This window comes from Canis aureus, chromosome 21 (assembly GCF_053574225.1).
Source record: "Canis aureus isolate CA01 chromosome 21, VMU_Caureus_v.1.0, whole genome shotgun sequence".
NCBI classification, from domain to species: Eukaryota; Metazoa; Chordata; class Mammalia; order Carnivora; family Canidae; genus Canis; species Canis aureus.
Window position 1 is genome coordinate 8,082,747 of NC_135631.1, and position 18,312 is coordinate 8,101,058.

General features: G+C 59.5%; 1 protein-coding gene across 7 annotated transcripts in view; it reads right to left on the reverse strand.

Moving 5' to 3' along the window:
- The window catches only part of SHANK2 (SH3 and multiple ankyrin repeat domains 2), a 509,914-nt gene that overhangs the window by 11,986 nt on the left and 479,616 nt on the right, over positions 1-18,312 (reverse strand). For 3 of the 7 annotated variants that reach the window (XM_077862788.1, XM_077862789.1, XM_077862791.1), the window contains 6 exons: positions 14,842-14,977; positions 14,245-14,325; positions 7,166-7,296; positions 5,921-6,032; positions 5,036-5,056; positions 1,413-3,819 (listed from right to left, as the gene is read on the reverse strand). In XM_077862788.1, the coding sequence (XP_077718914.1) occupies positions 1,413-3,819; positions 5,036-5,056; positions 5,921-6,032; positions 7,166-7,296; positions 14,245-14,325; positions 14,842-14,977 (2,888 nt within the window). Of the gene's footprint in view, positions 1-1,412; positions 3,820-5,035; positions 5,057-5,920; positions 6,033-7,165; positions 7,297-12,614; positions 12,636-13,943; positions 13,953-14,244; positions 14,326-14,841; positions 14,978-18,312 lie in introns of all 7 variants that reach the window. The other 4 variants (XM_077862792.1, XM_077862794.1, XM_077862795.1 and 1 more) reach the window with 3 other exon arrangements.

Below are 18,312 nucleotides of genomic sequence, written 5' to 3' on the forward strand. Positions count from 1 at the left end.
CTTCCCTGCACTCAGGTGCCAGTATTCTGGAAGATGTGAACACTGGGATAAAGCATCTAATTCTTGTGCTTTCATGTAATGTAGCAACAAAGGACTGTATTACCACATAACAGGGAAAGGATGAAACTGGCCAATTTTAAGATTTTTCTTTCAGATTTTCAAGGAGATGATATTTGTAGTTATGTATGTATGGATGTCCACCAGAGATGGGGATGTTTCGCAGCGTTTCTCTTCGACTGGAGGTAGTATTTGAACATCATAGTTAGTGGTAGATTCTTTATTAAAAGACGGTGTCACCCTGCTTCTCTCTACCAAGGCTGGCCAATCAGTATTTCTCCGAGCGTAATGGGACCCATCCGAACAATTTATTTACGTCCACACTGAAGGATAACTGGGAAAATTGTGGCTCTCAGCCCGCCTCTGCAGGCCCAACTGTAGGGGTTTCACTGGTTAACGGGCTGAGACGTTGGAGTCAAATGCCTGTCCGGAGGCAGCGCGAAGAAAGACTTGTTAGTCAAAGTGATGAGATCTGGGAGCGGACGTCGGTGGGGGAAGCCAAGGAACAGTGGCCCGGAACAGTGAACGGAGGATGTCACGGGGAACGCCCAGCACCGTGAGGGCCCGGGGGAGCTAACCGCTCTAGTTGAGAATCACCCCAAAGCTCTAGGCAGAGAGCCAGGGGCCCTCTAGAGCATGGCGTGCCTTGGCAGAGCCTCATGGCTGCGTTTAGAAGTGACCCCTCATATTCTAACCCCGCACCGCAAAGCAGCACCTTGAACTGTGTGTGAAACCATGCGTGGCCACCCTGGGGGAAGCATGGATGCCTTCTTCTGTGGTCCCTGCCTCGTGGGCTGGGCTGGTGGGGTGTTTCCCTCTGTGCTCACTAGTGAAGCCACAACCCGGCACCTCCCCAGCTCTCCAACCAACCTATCAGTGACGGGAGGAAGCGAGGAGCATCCACTCACACTTAATCACACGTGCACGCACGCCACCCCGCCCGCTCTCCTTTGGCATGGCTACTCCCCTGCAGCCAGCTTGGCGGAGCTCGGTTCTGGCTTCTGATCTTACGGGGGTCCTGGCAAAGATGTGGAAGACATAGAACGACAGGGACCAGAGCCCTGTCTGGAAGCCACGGTGGGGATGGCCTTGTGCGGCTGCGTTTTATTACAGGTCTGTACTTGGGGGTGCCACATTCTGCCAGGATGGCTGCGGTGTGCACTCTGCTGTGCCGGAGTCCAGGAGAGTGGGGTGAGCGGTGTGTAACACATGCGGCCAGCACAGTGGCGTTATGGATTCCCCTCTTGACGTCCGCTCTGGCTGCTCCCGGAGGGCCCTTCCTGGTCGGCAGTGACTGGACGAGACAGGAAGGCCGGCACGGGGCAGTCTGTGTCTAAGCCAACTGTAGGACTTACCTTGGAGCGAGGCTGGCAGGCTTGGTTCCTGTGGGTGAATCCAATCCTTCCCCCGGCTTTGCCGATTTCTCTCGGTTCATTTGCTGCAGGATTGAGTTCAATTCACTGATAACGTTTGCCTTTGGGCCTGAGCGAATCGGGCTCCTGACCTCTGAGACGTCCCCCCACAGCTTGGAGGTCCTTGGTGGTGTCACCTTGGTGGCAGGCTGGGCACTGCCTGGCGGTGGTGGGGGGGCCGGGGGAGGAATGACGAAGCTATCCACGTCCTCCTCCACGAGCGCGTCCTGATAAAGTGCATTGCTTTTGGGAATTATGGGCTTCACTTTTGGCTTCGGAGGTACTGGGGGCTTGTCCACCGTAAATGCTTGCCCATCTGCATAGACTGTGCAGGTGTCCACGTTCTCCCCGCCCTCAGAGGACAGGGTGGACATGCTGGACACCGTGGAGATGGTGCTGGTCGTCTCGAGATGGTGGTCGCTGCTGCTCCGGCTGTCCACCTCCTCGATCCCAGAGTCCGTGACTGCGTCAAAGTTCTCAGGGGGCGGCAGGAAGGAGGCAGGCAGGCAGTTGGAAAGGCCAGCCGGCTTCTTACTGTCTGCACAGTTGGCTGGTTGGCTGGGGTTCAACGAGGGGGACTGGGAGGCGTCGTGTTTCTTCTGCTTGACCAGGTCCGTGAGAGCGGGGACAGAAGCAATGCGGTCGTCGGGAATATCAAAACTATTTGCGAATTCCAGGGGGGGAGGCAATGGCTCTGTAAAAATAAAATCCTCATCCAGATCCACGGATGCCAGAGGGGGAGGAGGGATGCGGAATGGCAAAATCACCGCCTCTTCCACGGAGCCCGCTGCCACAATGGTCCTGCCGGGCGCGGCGGCGGCGGGCTCGGGGCTGGCGGAGATCTGTAAAGCACCTTCGGTTTCGGGAGCGCCTTCTGGCACCTCGGACAGCGAGTGGTCTGGCTTCGCCTCCATGTCGGCTTTCTCTTCCTCTTCCTGCAGCAGGTGGTCGGTCGTGGCAGCGTCCACGGTGTGGACCATCAGCAGGCCGGCCGACCGCTGCTGGGACGTGTCCACGATGTTGATGAGCATGTGCTTCTTGTCCTCGCCCTTGCGGTCCTTGCCCAGCTCCGTCTCATACTTGTTCTCTGTCTCCTGCCGCCTCAGGGGTCCCCGCGTGTTCTGCCTGGTGACCGGGGGGAAGCCTGCCTCCACGCTGGGCCGCATTTTGGTATCAATGTAGAGAGGTTTGTGGAGGTCGGCCTTGGGGGCCTCCCCCTTGGGGCCCTGCTGGGACTCCTTCATGGCTCGGTCCCTTGCGGACAGCGCCAGGGCCAGCGGGGAGCTGGGGTCCAGCAGCCTGCCCGTGAGCGGGTGGACGTAATTCTCAGGGCTGGCTGCGCTGCCGCTCTTGGGGGGCACCGCGGGGCTGCTCTCGGGGCCCTTGGCTTTGGATGTGGAATTCAGCGGCCTGCCGGCCTCCCCCTGAGCTGCGGCCTCACCACCACCCACAAAGTGGTTCTCGGGCTCCCTGGGCACTGCCCCCGGCGTGGGCAACGACAGTGGCTCGGCGCTGTCCTCCTCGCCGAAGCCGGCCTCCTCGGGGAAGTTGGAGGAATGCACCCGGGGGGCGGGCGGCCCCAGGCCCACGTCCTCGTCTCCCAGGTCTGTGGAGAGGAAGGCCGGGGAGTTCCTCCTGGCTTCCAGCCGCTTCTCCCGGTCACGGACGGCCCCGGCGATGGCGGCGGCAAAGGGGCTGCTGACGGTCAGGCTGTCATCGGGCCGCAACTGGCCTGGCTGCTCGGGGGCCTGCGGGTCGATCTCCGTGCTGCTGCCCTGGCTGCTCTTCCCGCTGCTGCTGGTGGAGGGCTCCTTCACGATGATGGTCGGGATGGGAATGGAGCACGTCTTCTCGGGGCTGTCCTCCACGTTGGACTGCTTCACCAGCATGCCCTTCCGCCGGGCGGGCTTGGCGGGGACGTACACGGCTTTGCTCGCGATCCTCCCCACCTCCGAGTAGGGGTTTTCGGGCATCTGGCCTCTCTTGTTGCGGAAGTTGGCCTGGGCGGCGGCGCTGCGGTTGTAGAGGTCCTCGGAGTCCAGGGAGTAGCGGTCCAGCTCCCGCCGGTAGTACAGCCCCTTGTCCCTCATCACCGTGGCCACCGTGTCCGAGCGAGCCGCGGGCGGCACCTTGGCAACAGCGTTCTGATTGAACGCCGGCTTGATGGTCCCGTAGACTCTCGGGGTTGGGGACTTGGGGCAGTTGTAGGTGGTGGGGGACGGGGGCGGTGGGGATGGGGGCACGGACTGCGGTGGGGGAGGGATGTCCTCGGAGGTGTCCGGCATGGACAGGCTTCTGGTGAACTTCAGCATCGGAGGGGCCAGAAATTGCCGCTCTTCCTCCGTTATTCCTGCAAGGAGAAGGCAGGCTAAGTTTTAAACTGTGACAGTGACGCCCCACCAAACTCCTAGGTTTGTGCAACACACTACATCTGCACACTCACAAGGAACCAGGGTGCACACTTGTTCACAGAACAGAGCACAAGCCACAACGCCAAGAGCTTACGTGGCCCATCTGAGCCCCCCAAGGAAAAGAAAGGATACAGGGAAAGAAAAGAAAAAAGAGAAGGGTGCTGGGAGGCATTGAGTGCGTGCTGTTGAGGTGTTCTGTGTGCAGTGCCCAGAGCAGGGGGAGGGAAGGATGTGCGAGGCCGGGGCGGGTGCCCGGGGCCACGAGCTGCGTGCGAGCATGTGGGTTTGCGTGAACACGCGCTGGGGATGGCTGGGTCCGGATGCAGCTGTCCTGTTGGTGTGGCCAGGCTCCGGGGCAGTCTGTGGGTCGAGACTGTTGTGCTGCCCATCGGAGGCCAGACCCATGTGATGTGGTGCCACTGCTGGGGGGTGTCAGAGCTGGCCTTGCCCTCGTGACAGGAGCCCGTTTTGTTGCCTGACTTCTCTGGGCCACCCGAGGACTCGAAGGCATTGGCACTCCCTTGGGAGGATGGCTGTGAGGTGAAGAAGGCCCTTCAGCTCCTCAACACGTCCTTGAGGGGAGGGGGCCCAGACCCCTCCTGAAGCATCCAGAGCAAACCCTGGGCCACTGGCCTCAGAGCCCCTCTGGGTCCTCCTGAGACCCTCTGGGCCGGGCTAGCTGGTGGGCGTCTGGCCTCACTGGGCCTGGGTCCTTTGTGTGGGCTTTAAAGACTCTCTTTCCAATAGTCCGAGATATTGAAACATCAACAGAATGCACTCCAGGAGACGGGGGCAGAACACAGACACAGACACCCACGGATGGGAGGTTCCAGGGTCTCACGCGGGGGGCATGCAGGTGCTCAGAGAGGTCACGAAATGAATTACTTCAAATCAAAACAACTTTTAGGACAAACTACAATAACTTATTCCAATGAAGATTTCCATTCGATAAGGGTATTCCCAATTTAAGGTACTCCTGTGGGAGGGTATTTTGGCATCAAACAGACGAATTGCTAAAAGGCCTTCTAGACCATTGGCTAGGTGGGTTGCCTGACAGTGATGTTCCCAAGGAGTAATAATTTAAGAATACACCTTATGAAGTAAGTATAGGGGTTGCATTCAGATCACAGATTGCAAACTGTAAGGTTCACTAACCTGATAGAAAGATTCTGCTGTCTGACAGGAGGAAATCGATTGTTATTAGCCAGGTACAGAGCTGGGGCACAAGATGCCATCTATGCTACTCTGTGGTGGCCTGCGCTCCTGGGAAGGGCGGGTTTAAGGAGCGCCAGACGCCACCTCCACCATGCTCACTACTGTCATTGCCAGTGTGAGCCACCTTGCACTAGTGACAAAGGAGTCAGGCCCCCAAACAGCAGCGCAGGAGACATCGCCCCACGGTGTCCCCAAGGGCTGGCCCGGGCTGGCCTGATCCACCAGTGTCCGGCAGTGGCCCGGCCTCTCTGAGAATTTACATGGTAAGGACAGTGCTAGATTATCTCACAGAGGAGCTGTCTGGCAGGGCCACATTCACTTTGCCTGGAAGTGTCAGGGGGTGTCACTGGGACATTAACAAGGAGGTATGCGGCTTTCTACGACACACAGTACGTTAAGTCTGTCAGAGTTCCGGAACCTGGCCCAACCACCCCTGGAAAGTGTGTCCACTGCGCTCACCCTGTGAAACATGGCAGTTTCATTCTGGGCGATGCAGGGAACGTGGGGATCGCACGGAGCATGGGACCCCCTCCACTGGCCATTCTGATCCCCACAGGGCAATGGAGGGGGCTTGCTGGTCACCCCGGCCTGCCCTCTGCCTCCATCCTGACACGTGTTCCCTCACTCTGCGGGTAGTAGCGCAGATAATGTGGCTTGCAAGGCTGCATTTTGTTCCAGCAGGAGTTTCAGTCTGCGGGGGCATTCAGGGGTGAGTCTTGCGGGGGGGGCGGTAGGGCGGGCCCAGTGGGCATCTCTGTCCAGGGGCTCTGAGGGCTTCTCTGAGAGCCAGGGGCAACGTCTGTGCGTGTAGGCTGTGCTTCTTACCTATTGATTTCTGCCTTCGCATCGTACCTCGGGGGAGGCCCAAAAATGGGCCTTTTGGGCTCCCGGGAACAGTGGGCGTCATCACGGCGATCCCCTGTCGTTCGTACACAGACTGCAAACCAGAGAGCCCGGAGTAAGATAGGCCCCGTCCAGCCCCACCATGGCCACCAGGCCCAGAGGGTGACACAGCAGCCCTGGGCAGTGGGCCCATAACATGGCTTCCCATAATGCTCCCAGGAGCAAGCTGTATGCAGCCGAGCCTGACAGGACGCAGCAGCCTCAGGGACCCTGGAAAGGTTCTCCCTGAACACTGCACCCTGAGCGCCGGTGTGCTTGGTGGAGCTATGGTCTGGCCAACAAGCCTGGGAGAAGGGGTCGGGGCGGATGCTGTAGGGAGTGCGCACCCGGCAGGAGCCTCTGTCTCCCTCCACAGCATGGGACAGGGCAGGCCAGGTGCCAGTGTCAGGGAGCCGGCCGCTGGACTGCTCACAGCGCCAAGGCTGCCCAGCCACAGAGCCCGCAGCAGGTGTGCTGGCCCGCCAGGAGCCTAGAGCTTACCTCCTTCACTTGGGAAGCAGATTCCCTGTCTGTAAAGCCAGGGCTGCCAGGGGCCCCCCACCCTGTGCCTCGGAGGGTGACTTGGAGCCTGGTGGAAACATGTGCAAGCTCCTATGCATCTTGTACTCAGGCCCCCAGACAGTCTTCCTACCAGAACAGTCTCCCTTGGGCTCAGGGCATATGCCTGGCTTTCTGGGGCCAGAGGCTGGGCTGGAAAGCTTTGGGGCCGCTGTGGGTGAGGGGTACTTGAAGTGCAGCCAGAGGCTGCAAACTGGGCAGGCAGTGAGGATGGGGAGGCGGGACCTGGGGGAGGGCTAACTCTGCAGGGGGAGGTTGTCCGGAGCTTGTGGAAGCCCCCCCCTGGAGTTCTGGAGATGATGGGGGGTCCAGAGTAAGAATGTCCCCGTGGTCATTGCTAGCAGCTCTGTGTTCTAATGTGCAGCACACCAAGCTATCCTGTCCGGTGGGCGACGCTTATGGGTGTTACCGTCTAAGGTAAAACCAGGGGAAACCAAGCGTGTTAGTAGTCTAAGCCGGATTCTACGAAGGTACTATGTAGTCGTGACAGGGGGCACTCAGACCTGCCACCAGGAGACAGAACACGGGTGGCCCAATTTGGGCGATGGTGAGGAGCACCCTGTCCACATGGCCCGCCCATCACCCCACAGGGCATGGCCAGTGACTCACGTTCATGTCCGAGACGGACGGGAAGCACCGGCTGGTGGGCCGCTGCTTGATGGTGGCCACCCTGGACTCCATGGCCACGTTATCAGCAGCACGGGATGGCTTGGAGGCCGGGACGATCTCCTCGGGTTTATCTGCAATGTGAACACGATGGTGGGAACAGGTGTCAGTGGCTGAAGCCCCTGAAACACAACCAGGGGCCTGCCTTTGGCAAGATGCCCTCCACACGTGTGCAGCTATTTGCCTGCTCCGGCCTCGACCATGCAAGCGGGTGCACGGCACTGCAGAATGGAGCAGGCATGCATGTCTCTGCCACATGCATTCACAAGGACGCCAGTCTATTCCCACCCTGTCACCCCGGGGAGGCGCACGTAGACAAGACAGGGAACAAGGCCCTGGGTGACACAGCCTGGGCCCTGGCAGCCCCAAACTCTCCAAAAGTCAGATCTTCCCTGGAGCCATTTGATTTGTGCTGATGGGACTTACTCCACTGTGTTAACTAAACCAACGTTTGTTCTTTATAAGAGCTCAGAGGCTCCTTTGTAATGACATACAGTTGCCAGGGTGTAAGGCCCTAAGGCCCAGGGCTGGGGGCAGTGGGTGCAGCCAGCCGGGGAGCCAGCTGGGAGCCAGCTCCGGAGGCCAGACCCATGCTGCCTGGGCAATTTCCCAACAGTTCTACAGTCTCATTTCTTTGTGAAAAGGAAATCGAGGGTTAGTTATAAGTGATTCTTACAAATTAAAAACTTAAAAAAAATTTAACTGAAACATTAAATTTGTTGGAAAACTCAAAAACTTCAGCACATCCCAGAATTGCCTTGATGCCTTGGCTTTGTCTGGAGGATTCCCGAGACCCTGTAGAGCAAGGGTCCTTGGTGGGGCACACCTGAGTCCCCTTCCAGAAAGACTGTGGCCAAGTTAGCACGAAGCCAGCGTGAGGCTGGTGAGGCACAGCACCCTCCTTGCTCCCCAAAGGCCATCTGGCCCAGGCCCTGAGCTGTGAGGTCAGCATGTGAGGGTTGGAGCAGATGGGAGCTCTGGATGTCAAGTCATTCCCACTGGGTGGGACAGCCATTTGTACTGGGGCTTCCCAAGAACAGTTAGCCCCCTGGAAAAGCTCCCCAGGAACCCGACACCCTCAGAGCCACCCAGACCAGAGGTGCCAAGGAGAAGACCCGCAGGAGGGAGGGTGTGTGTGGGCAGGGAGACTGGAGGACCTGGCAGGCAGCCACCTGGGCCACTCCAGCCCCCCAGAGCACCCAGAGCACCCAGGTAGGACTCTGACATGTGCAAGTATCTGCTTACAAGGCTCCTGCTCCGAGCTGTGTCCTGGGCCAGGGGTCGGCCAACCATAGCCCTGGGGTCAAGTCCTGCCTGCCATTCTCCATCTACACAGACTGTTCACATTTCCCAGAGGCTGTTGAAAGCAGGGGAAGGAGAATGTGCCAGAGAGCCTGTGGCCTGCAAAGCCTGAAACTGTCTGGAAGATGCCTGCCGTGGCCTGGACCCTGTCCCAGTTCACCTGCCAGCGAGCTAAGGTCAAGGGGTTCAGGCAGAGGAGCCTCAGGGAGGCCCTCTCTCATGACACACATGCTCTCCCATCTCTCTCGTGAAGAGAAGACCCGCTCTTCCCCCTGCCCAGAAAGCTGCTTCCTCTGGGCTGGGGTTCCTTCCGTGGCTGGAGTCTAATTTGCTTCTGTGCAATACTCCCAAGCCTGTCCTACCAGCCAGGCCGCACCCTTGATGTGGCTTAGAGTTCTCTCGTGGTGGTGCTTCAGGGGCACTTGCTTAGCCTCCCTGGTCCTCGTGGCCTATGCCTGGAAGCCCGGCCCCTCACGGTGGTGGTCGGTTTGCTTCCGCTTAGGTGTGGAGAGAGTCTAGTGTCCTCGGAGCTGGGAGCCTCTGTGGGCTCTGGCTCTTTCCAGGTCCCACTCTAGCTGTGGCAGCTCAGTGAGGCTTCCCCCCGTGGCTCCGGGATGCAGAGAGTAGTGAGTGGAGCCCAGCACCTGTCCTGTGGGAGTCACCGCAGGTGGAGCACTGTCTGTGCTGCCGACCACGTCGGGCATGGTTTGGGGCAGGGACCCCAGGGCAGGACACTGTCCTGTGATGCAGAGCTAACCTGTAGCATCTTGGAGAGCCTCCTGTTTCTAGCTGTTGCTTTGGTTTCAACCCCCTTCCCCCTGGCATGCCCCGGGTCTGCAGCCTGGCATCGGATACCGCCTGGGGTCTTCACGTGCCTGTAATAAGCAATGGCAGACTGGGATTGGAGCCCCTGAGAAGATGGCCGGCACCCTAAAAATACGCCTTGAATGCTGGGAGTGCACAGGTGAGGTGAAGGTCCCGTGTTAGGAGCAGCAGTTCCTGGTGGAAATTCTAAATGCCTTCCTTCTCCCCCTGATGAGAACCTGGAACAGTCCAGATCTGAGATGCTGAAGGTCATGAACGCAAAACCGGGCCCCAGTCGGGGTCATCCAGCCTCAGCACCCCACGTCGGGCCAGAGATTGAGGATTGCCATCAGAACGGTCTGCCTAGTCCAGCTGGTTGAGAAGCCAGGGCACTGTCCACACCACACTCACCCTGCATCGAGAGGGTACGTGGCCTGGAGCCATAGCCACCTTGAGGGATAACCTCGTCTTCATCTTACACCTCGGCCCTCCTGCCTCCACCCAAATGTTTGAGCCAGAATAGCAGAGCTCTTGGGTTGTGGGGGGTGAGGTTGGGAGTTACCACTGCTCCGGTGACAGCCACTTAGCGTGGTTTGTGTGATTCGCATGGAGACGCTTCCCTGGGGGCCTGGGTCCCCTCCTGGCTGCTGTCTCAGAGGGAGCCTGCCGGCCTCACCCAGGACCATGAAGCCCCGGTCTCTGAGGGCTGCTTTGCCAGAACATGAGCCATGGCTGCGAGGCTCTAAGGATTATAGTGCTTCATGTACGAAAGCTGGGGCTTGGGTCTCTATTAAGGGGCTCTGGGTGAAGAGTCCAGCCCTCTGCAGTCCTAAAACCACGTCCTCAGTGGCTGAAAGCAGTCCTGCAGACACAGCTGAAAACTAGCAATTCATAAAAAACCTGCTAGTAGAGACTTGATGAGGGGGCTCCAGAAGCAGCCCTGTATTTTAATTTTCTAAGCAAACTGGCCATCTCCCAGACAGGTGTGATGCTCACTGTCCTTCAAGTGCAAGCTTTCTGGTGATACTCTAGGCAGGAAGGTGGCAGATTTGGCAGCTCGGCGAGGTAACCCATGGGAATCAGAGCAGTGAGGACGGAGCATCAGGAGTCCCCACCACCCCACCCAGGGGCACACCCTTGGCCACAGGCAGGCTTCAACATGAGTCATCCAGTGTGCCCTGAGCCCTCCTGCTGCGGAAACCCATGCCCTACGAACCAGACCTCAGGGTGAGGCCTGGACAGGAGTTTCCCCACAAGATGACAACACAACCACCAGCCCCCGAGGCTAAGACCAGCGGCAGGCTCTGGGAGCAGCGGGTGCGGCCAGAAGGGTCCCTCTGGCTCAGTCTCCCCAGGAGGTGTGGACACATGGGGACGTCCGCTTGGACTCCAGTGGGCTGTTCCTGGCCTGAGAAGTCTCCCACCTTCCAAGGAACAGGCCTGTGGGTGTGGCCGGATGGCCCGTTGTCCCCCGAGGTGCCTGGGGCCAGTGGCTCTCCCAGGAACCCATTCACCCTTGTGCCCATGAACATGCTGTCTAGGGACTAGGGCAGGTCCTAGAAAGAAAGACTGGAAGATGAGGAGCTGTAAACCCACTGCCTATAGCCAGAGCAGGTGTCAGCGCAGAGGGGCCGGGGCTGGGGTCCTCTCACTGCTGTGACAGTTTCCTAAAACCGCCATGGCAGGTTCAGGACAAAGAAGCTTATTCTCCATCAGTCTGGAAGCCAGAATGCCCAAATCAAGGTGTTGGCAGGATGGTTCCTCCTGGAGGCTCCCGGGGAGGATCCTTCTCACCTCTTCCAGGTTCAGGGGCGCCAAGCATTCATTCCTGGCCCCTTGCACCCCTCCCTATGTGGCCTCTTCTGTGCGTGTCTGACTCTTTCCCTGCTCCCTGCTGCGTGATGAAGCTGGACTCCTCCCTCACTGCAGCGAGGGGCTGGGCCTCTCTGCTGGCACGGGCCACTGGAGCCCTGCACTGCACCCCACGGCTGCTGGGTGGGCCATGGCTGCTGGGCCCTTTGGGGTCTTGGCCGCACACTTGCCTCCTGCTCTCGCTGGGCGTCAGGAAATATGAGGGAGGGGCCTTCAGTCTCAAATCGCATCCAGGCTTCTCGGCTGTTCAGAGCAAGGTGGGTCTCTTGCCTGTCCTCTGTGTAGATTCTGCTCTGGGCCATGCCAGCCATAGGACTGTGACTTGTCTTTTCCCACAGGCTGGGGTGTCTGGCTGATGGAGGTGCCAGTAAGGGAGGAGGGCGGAGTGGATGGGGCCTGGGGGTGCAGCCCACGGGACTTCTTTGGCCCGCTCTGTTAGGCAGTGCACCTCCTGGGTGCTGGCTTGGGATCGAAGGCATGTTCAGGCCCGGGAAGCGGTGTCCTGGGTACCCACCACATGGCTGACTCGGTGGCCGACCCTGGAGAGGCCACTGGGAGTTTCCCGGGCAGCCCCCGGGGTTGGGGGTGGAGGCCGGGGATGGGGAGAAAGGAGGCACTCTGTCCTGGTGCTCCAGGACCGTGATCCTGTCCTTGCTGCCTTGCCAGATTCGAAGACCTACCGCCCGATTTCAGCATTCAGGATTCTGCTTTGCGCCTTCCCCTCAGTGCCTGGGGTCACATGGTGGGGTCCACTCCATGCTCCTCCCACCCCCAAAAGCAGCTTTGAAGTCACTATGCTTCTTCTTTCAGTTGTTGGGGTTAGCTGTCTCCAGCAGCTAACTGAGAAACACCCCGGAATGTGGATGCTGGGGAAGGAGGGACATGTGTCTTTGTTCACGGCATGGCGACCATCCTCCCTGCCAGCTCAGAGGCAGCAGGCATGTACAGGCCTCTGGGAGAGCCAGGGGCCTTCCAGGAGCTCACGGGCAGGGTGGGGGGGAGCAGCCCCTGGCCCCATGGCAAAGGCGGCCAGCAGTCAGAGCTCCAGCCCTCCATCCAGTGCCAGGGGCTCTGCTGGCCTGCACCCTGACCACCTGCTGCATGTGGCCTGGACATGGGTAGAGGCCGTCCCCTGGTAGGGCAGGCCTGGCTGTGACAGCCCGAGGGTCCTGGGCCTTAACAGTCATGACAATGAGGACACAATTCTGGGGGGATGCACAACAGGTTGGGGGGGACCACGATGGGAAAACCAAAGCAGACGGGACAGACTGACAGGACGTGGTCTGGAGGGGGCCCTCCGCAGGCCTCAGAACAGGGAGGAGACAACGCAAGGTCATGGCATCTGGACGCCACGCCGACAGCCACAGAGGGTGTGCGGGCGGGGGCTAGGAACAGACACAGGCTCGCCCCTTACCCTTCTTCTTCCGGATGGAGGCTTGCAAACAGAAAGGGGAGCGTGAGTCCCATGAGGGCAGCGCTCCCCCAGGGCCTGGCTCGGGGGCCGGGACGCCTAACCCTCCCTGCAGCTCTTGGGGGTTTCCCAGGAACCTGGCTTTCCCAGGAACCCAATGACCCACACGTCCAGCTGGTAAACCTGCTTCCTGGCTATGGATGAGGCACTGTCCCGGAGCGTCCTTCCTGCTGAGCCCCTGCCCCCCCAGCACTGTGCCAACGTGGTGAGAATGGAAGCCAACTCCAGGAGGAGCCCCGAGACCCCACACGCGGGAGAGATGGGCCACAGCTAAGTCAGGGTGGCACATGCTGTCCATTCTGTCGTCATCCCCACCTGGTGCCAGGCCAGGTGTGCGGGGATGGTCAGGCTTTCCTGGCCAGCCTTGCGTGGAGGGACAAGATGCGGTCAGAGAGGGGGCCAGAAGAGGGGCTTGTGGGAGCTACAGGTTCTGGGTGGGGGGTGGGCAGTGCTGCAGCAGGGGTGCCGACTTCTAGAAGGCTAGGCCTGGGTGCTAGAACACAGTGAGTGGTGAGGGTTGCTAGCTGGGAGGTGGCTAGGTCCTGGAGAAGGACCCTCTGGTTGCAGCAGTGGAGACCCTCTGCAGTTGCAGAGGAGACCCTCCCTCCCCAGAGGAGCTGCAAGGAAGAAGGGCTGCTCTGTGCTTTCTGGGGAGAGGGTCCAGATGCTCTCACAGTGAAGGCTGGGATCAAGTGGGAGTGACGTCCAGTTAAACATGAGTGAGGGGTGCTCAGACGTTCCCCCGCTGGGCCAGCTGGGTGACATCCTTCACTCTCCATCACCTAGTGAACCCCTCTCCATGTTCTCCGCAGAGTGAGCATGTCAGCCTGCTCCCCACTTCTGTGTGGTCAGAGCCAGCTTCCTTCCAAATGTGTCCCTAGGCTGCAGGGTGACGCCCCAGCATGATGTTGAACCAGCATCCGGGTGGCCCGCACAGCTCTGGGGTCCTCCCTCCCCAACAGTCCCCAGTGCTGCTGGACCCAGGGCCCCTGTTGTTCTGCAAGCTCTTCCCTGTCTATCTGGGGGGTGGGGGGTGAGGGGTGGGGGGTGGGAGCAAGGGCTAGAGCCCTTTGGTTCCTTGCAGACCTTCTAGAAGACACCAGGAGTCCTTAGTGTGCAGCCTGCTGGGCCTGCCAGCCCCGCCCCTATCTACACCAAACCCCAGGGACAGAGTTTTCTGGTCTGAGGCGTGCACAGAGCACCAGTGAGGCGGACTTTGGGGGGCCCTAGACAGCAGGGGAGCTGTTTAGGGGACACTGTGGGGCAACTTACCTTTATCCACTAGTGAGAGGCCCAAAAATTCAAAACAAAACAATGTTAGATGAGCCGAAAAGAGGAAAAGGCAAAACTAGTAACCACCCCCGAAGCCAGCAGGATTCCCACGGAGATGCCAACGTGGGTGCCGCCCGCACGCAGGGTTCCCGGCACCATTCCTGGGGTTCGGGGGCAGGGACTGGGCCAAGCAAGCGAGCAAAGGCCATGCATGGCCTGAGGCTGCACCGAGGCGGGTCCCACTGCATCACAGGTGCTGGCGACAGCGCGGGGCTGGGCGGGCCAGACGGGCGACTCTTACCGAGCTCCTCCAGCTCTGAGGTCATGGACTTGGAGCGCAGCGTGAGGGCCGTGGTCGGAGCGCGCTTCGGAGGCGGGGGAGCTTGAGGAGCAGACGGGAAAGACAGGTGTGGGAACGTGGCCAATATGTCACCCCCCCCCCCCCCCGCCCTGTGCTTCCAGAACAAGCTGGGAGCAGGTGGCCCTGAGCCCACAGGGAAGGTGGACAGGTGGGCGTCCCCCAAGGGGGAGGAGCAGCAGTGGTCACCCACCTCCACTGGGGCCGTGATGGGTTGGACCACCCTGTCCTCTGTGCTGAGCCCCGAAGCACACCTGGCACTCGGGAGCCCTGCCCTCCCTGAGCAGAAATCTGCGGAGGGGAGTCTGGTCCAGCTGTATCTGAGCTGTGTGGGCCGGTGACTAAGGGGACCCCTGGCTGCCACCCACATCAGAGCAAGGTCCTCTCACGTGGACCTCGGGGCTGCCTGGCAGCCAGGCCCGCATCCTCTCCCAACCTCCTTTTGTGGTTTATTTTCCTCCTATTGGGGGACCACCCCCCACCCCAGTGGAGGAGATGTGGGCGGGAGACTGGAGGGCATGGGTGGGGCGGGGTGGGCACCTTTCTTCCTGGCGGTGTCGTCCGGGTCGAGATTCCTGGTCACGGTGACCACCTTGAGGACCAGGTGGTTCCCTCCCTGGCGGATCATGTTCACCACCTGCCGATGGCCAACTTTCACGACGTTCTCATTGTTGACCTGCGGGAAGACGGGCTGTGGTGAGGGGGCCCACGTGGGTGGGAGGGATCAGCACCCTCCCGGGGCAGCGAGAGCCCAGCCTCCGACAGACGAACGGACGGGCGGATGGGGGGTCTGCAGGCCCCTTGCTCGCAGCCGGGGCGGCCAGGTCGGACTCCCAGCTCATCCCGGCGCCCAGGTGCTCACTGCGGCAGGCCTGGGGCCAAGTCCCTGGCCACCAGCCACGTGGGAAAAGCCAGACAGGAGACTTCCAGGGTCCCGGGGTGTAGCCCTAACACCTTCCATTTTCACACTTAAGAGGAAAGACTAATTGCTTCTCACATATTCTGGGAACACACATCACACGGAAGCAGCCCATTTCCTCTAGGCGATCCCTGGTTTTTCCTCTCCTGCTGGGAGGCTGGAAAAGGCATCAAACTTGGCTGACAAGGTGCTAAGGGCCACAGGTCCACCGGCCTGCTCATCCAGGTACCCTAGGCAAGGTCCCCTCACCACGGCCACTCTGGTGTTGGCTGAGCTCCTGGCAGCCTCCTGGTGGCTCCTGGCCGCGGCCTGTCCCTGACTTCCGTCTGTCCCCGTGGCACTGGCACGCAGGCAGGGGCAGGACTGCATCTCCTGGGGCTCAGCTCACGGCCGACCTGCTCTGACCACCCCCACCACCACTGCTGGGTCAGGGAACGAAGACAGGATGGACTGGGTGTGTGAGAGCCCAGGAAGTGGGGGGATCTTGGGTGCTGGGGCTCCATGCCTCCAGCCCACTGAATGGGACCTCGCTGGGGGGGGCTCTGGCACCTACCATCCCCACCGCTCCAGGGGTGAGCGCCCCGCACTGAGGGGCGGCAGAGGGAGTGAACCCACAGATGGTGGAGTCCATAACCACCCCTGTGCCCTGTTGAAAAGCCCCAGGTTGTAAAGAACAAGTGAGAAGCACCCAAGCTCTGCCCACCCCACAGCCCACATCCCTATTTGCTGTACTTTGTCCTGCTCTGGATTCCCTAGAAACCTTTCTGTGCAAGGTGGCCTTGAACAGAGAAGCTGACAGGCTTGGTGACTTCTCAGTTCCCATGGCCGAGCAACCAGGTCCCCACACTGACTACAGGCACACTCTCCCAGGAGAGCCTCGGAGTGCCGGCGGGGTACTCCGTGTGGGACCCATGGTGGGAGATGTCGCAGCTGCCCCGGGAAATGACATCCCGTTCGTGCACCAGAGAAGTAACTCTTGCTCAAAGATTCACTCTTCCATGGGGCGCCTGGTGGCTCAGCCGGTTAAGGGTCTGACTTTTGGTTTTGGTTCAGGTCACAGTCTGAGGGTCCTGGGATCGAGCCCCACATTGGGCTCTCTGCTCAGCGGGGAGTTCACTTCTCCCTCTATCCCTGCCCTTTCCCCTGCTCTCCCCCGCCTCTCAAATAAATACATCTTTTTTAAAAAAAGAATTCACTCATTCATGCACTCATCCACCACTTTTGCTCAGAGCACCCACTAAAAGCCAGGACATCAGGAGTGCTCCTGCTGGGCGGTCCATCTGTGCCCTCTGGAGCTCATGTTCTCATGGGCGGCAGCGGGGGGGGGGGGGGTGGTTTGACCACACACAAGTCAGTGCACAAATGTAACTCCAGGTGTGCTGAGTGCCACCTGAGACAACAGGCCCAGGCAGGAGGGGCCAGGGAAGCTCGGGCCCAGGCACGGGCCGAGGGAGCCCCTCTGTAGGAGGATGGGTGGTGGCGGTGCCCCGGGCCTGGCCTCCTTCCACCTGCAGGGGGGCAGCTTCACCTCTGGCAGTCCCAGCTGGCAAGTCCCAGGGGTTCCTCCTCGGGCTAGGCACCCAAAGGTGGGAACTGCACTCCCAGCTGCCTCTGCTCCCCAGTGAGGACAAGTGTGATGGCTGCTCCTGGACAGAAGGACCAGCTTCTCAAGTCTGCTCTGACTGTGGGACCCTCATGCTCTCCTTTCCCTGTGCATGCTCCCCTTCACCAGCCCCATCTCAAATTCTCATCCTGCTCTGGATGGAGTCCTCTCCTCAGAGTGAGACACACACCAAGGTCAGAGCCGTGGGCTGGGTGGCTCTGGCTTTTGTGGATCAGCCACCAGTGTGCAGGTGAGCACTCTGACAGCGAGGGCACAGGGGTGCCACATGGCATGTGCTGTGATGCCTACAAATACCCTCCTGTGAGAAGAGCAGGCAAAGGTGCAAGGCAGCACCATTCAACTTGGAAGCCACAGACCAGGACAAAGGCAGGACGGGACACTCAGCTACATTCTCTTGCCCAGCACCAGGCACCCAGAAGAGCAAGTGCAGAGCCTTGCTTTAGGATTTCCCAGCCTTTAAACAAACTCAAAATTCACTGTAACCCACAATAGGACTTTGGAACCAGCTACTGGCCCTAAAACAGATGCTCTGAACTATGTCTATGGTGACAGAGCCTCAGAGACTGAGCGTGTGAAATGCTTGCTGTTTCCTCAGATGCTCTGGTTGGTGTGTTGAGCTTCCACAGCTCCAGTGTCCCTCAAAAACACCCGGGCCTGCGATCCTGGCACACTGTCACCAGGAGGAGGTGTGTGCCACAGTCACCTGCCACACGTGTAGAAGATTAACCCAAATCCGGAGGCTCCTGGGATTACAGCCTCTAAGAAAGAAATGGATTACAAGTCATGCATCCAGTTAACCGGAGGGAAGAGCAGCACACCTCTCCATTCATTGTTCTCGTGTACGGACATGGAGCCACCTGAGGAGGGAGTACACCGTGGCTGCATCCTGATGGAGGGCAGGAACCCGAGTCTGGCACCCACCACAGTGCAGAGAACCTCTGTGAAGAACAGGAAGACAGGCCTTCCTCTGCACTTTGATACTTCTCTTCTTTCACTCAAATTGTCACTCAAAATATAAGACTCACACGCATATGCAGTTTAAAGAGACAGAGCTCTACAAGGCTTGTTACAAAACTCAGAGGACGCCCCACCCAGGGCCCACTTCTCACTATCCCTGTGTCTCTAAACATGCTTACGTAGTTGCTACTTGATGTTTGTTTAGATGTTGTCTGCTGACACACCACTATGGCAAATGATGGCTCAGCTCAGGGTTTCTGAATGGTGGCACAGTTGCAATCATGGACGACCAACGAATTCTCTGTTGCGTGTGTACAGGAGACAGTGTCGAACAGCATCCCTGGATTCTATACTCTAGCTGCTAGCAACATCCCCTTCTCCCCAAATGTGACAGCTGAAAGTGTTTCCAGACATGGCCACATGTCCATGGGAGGTCAGAGTCGCCCTCAGTTGAGAATCACTAGTATTCAGGTCTTTTCTCTCATACCCCGCAGCCCCCTCCCAGGACTTC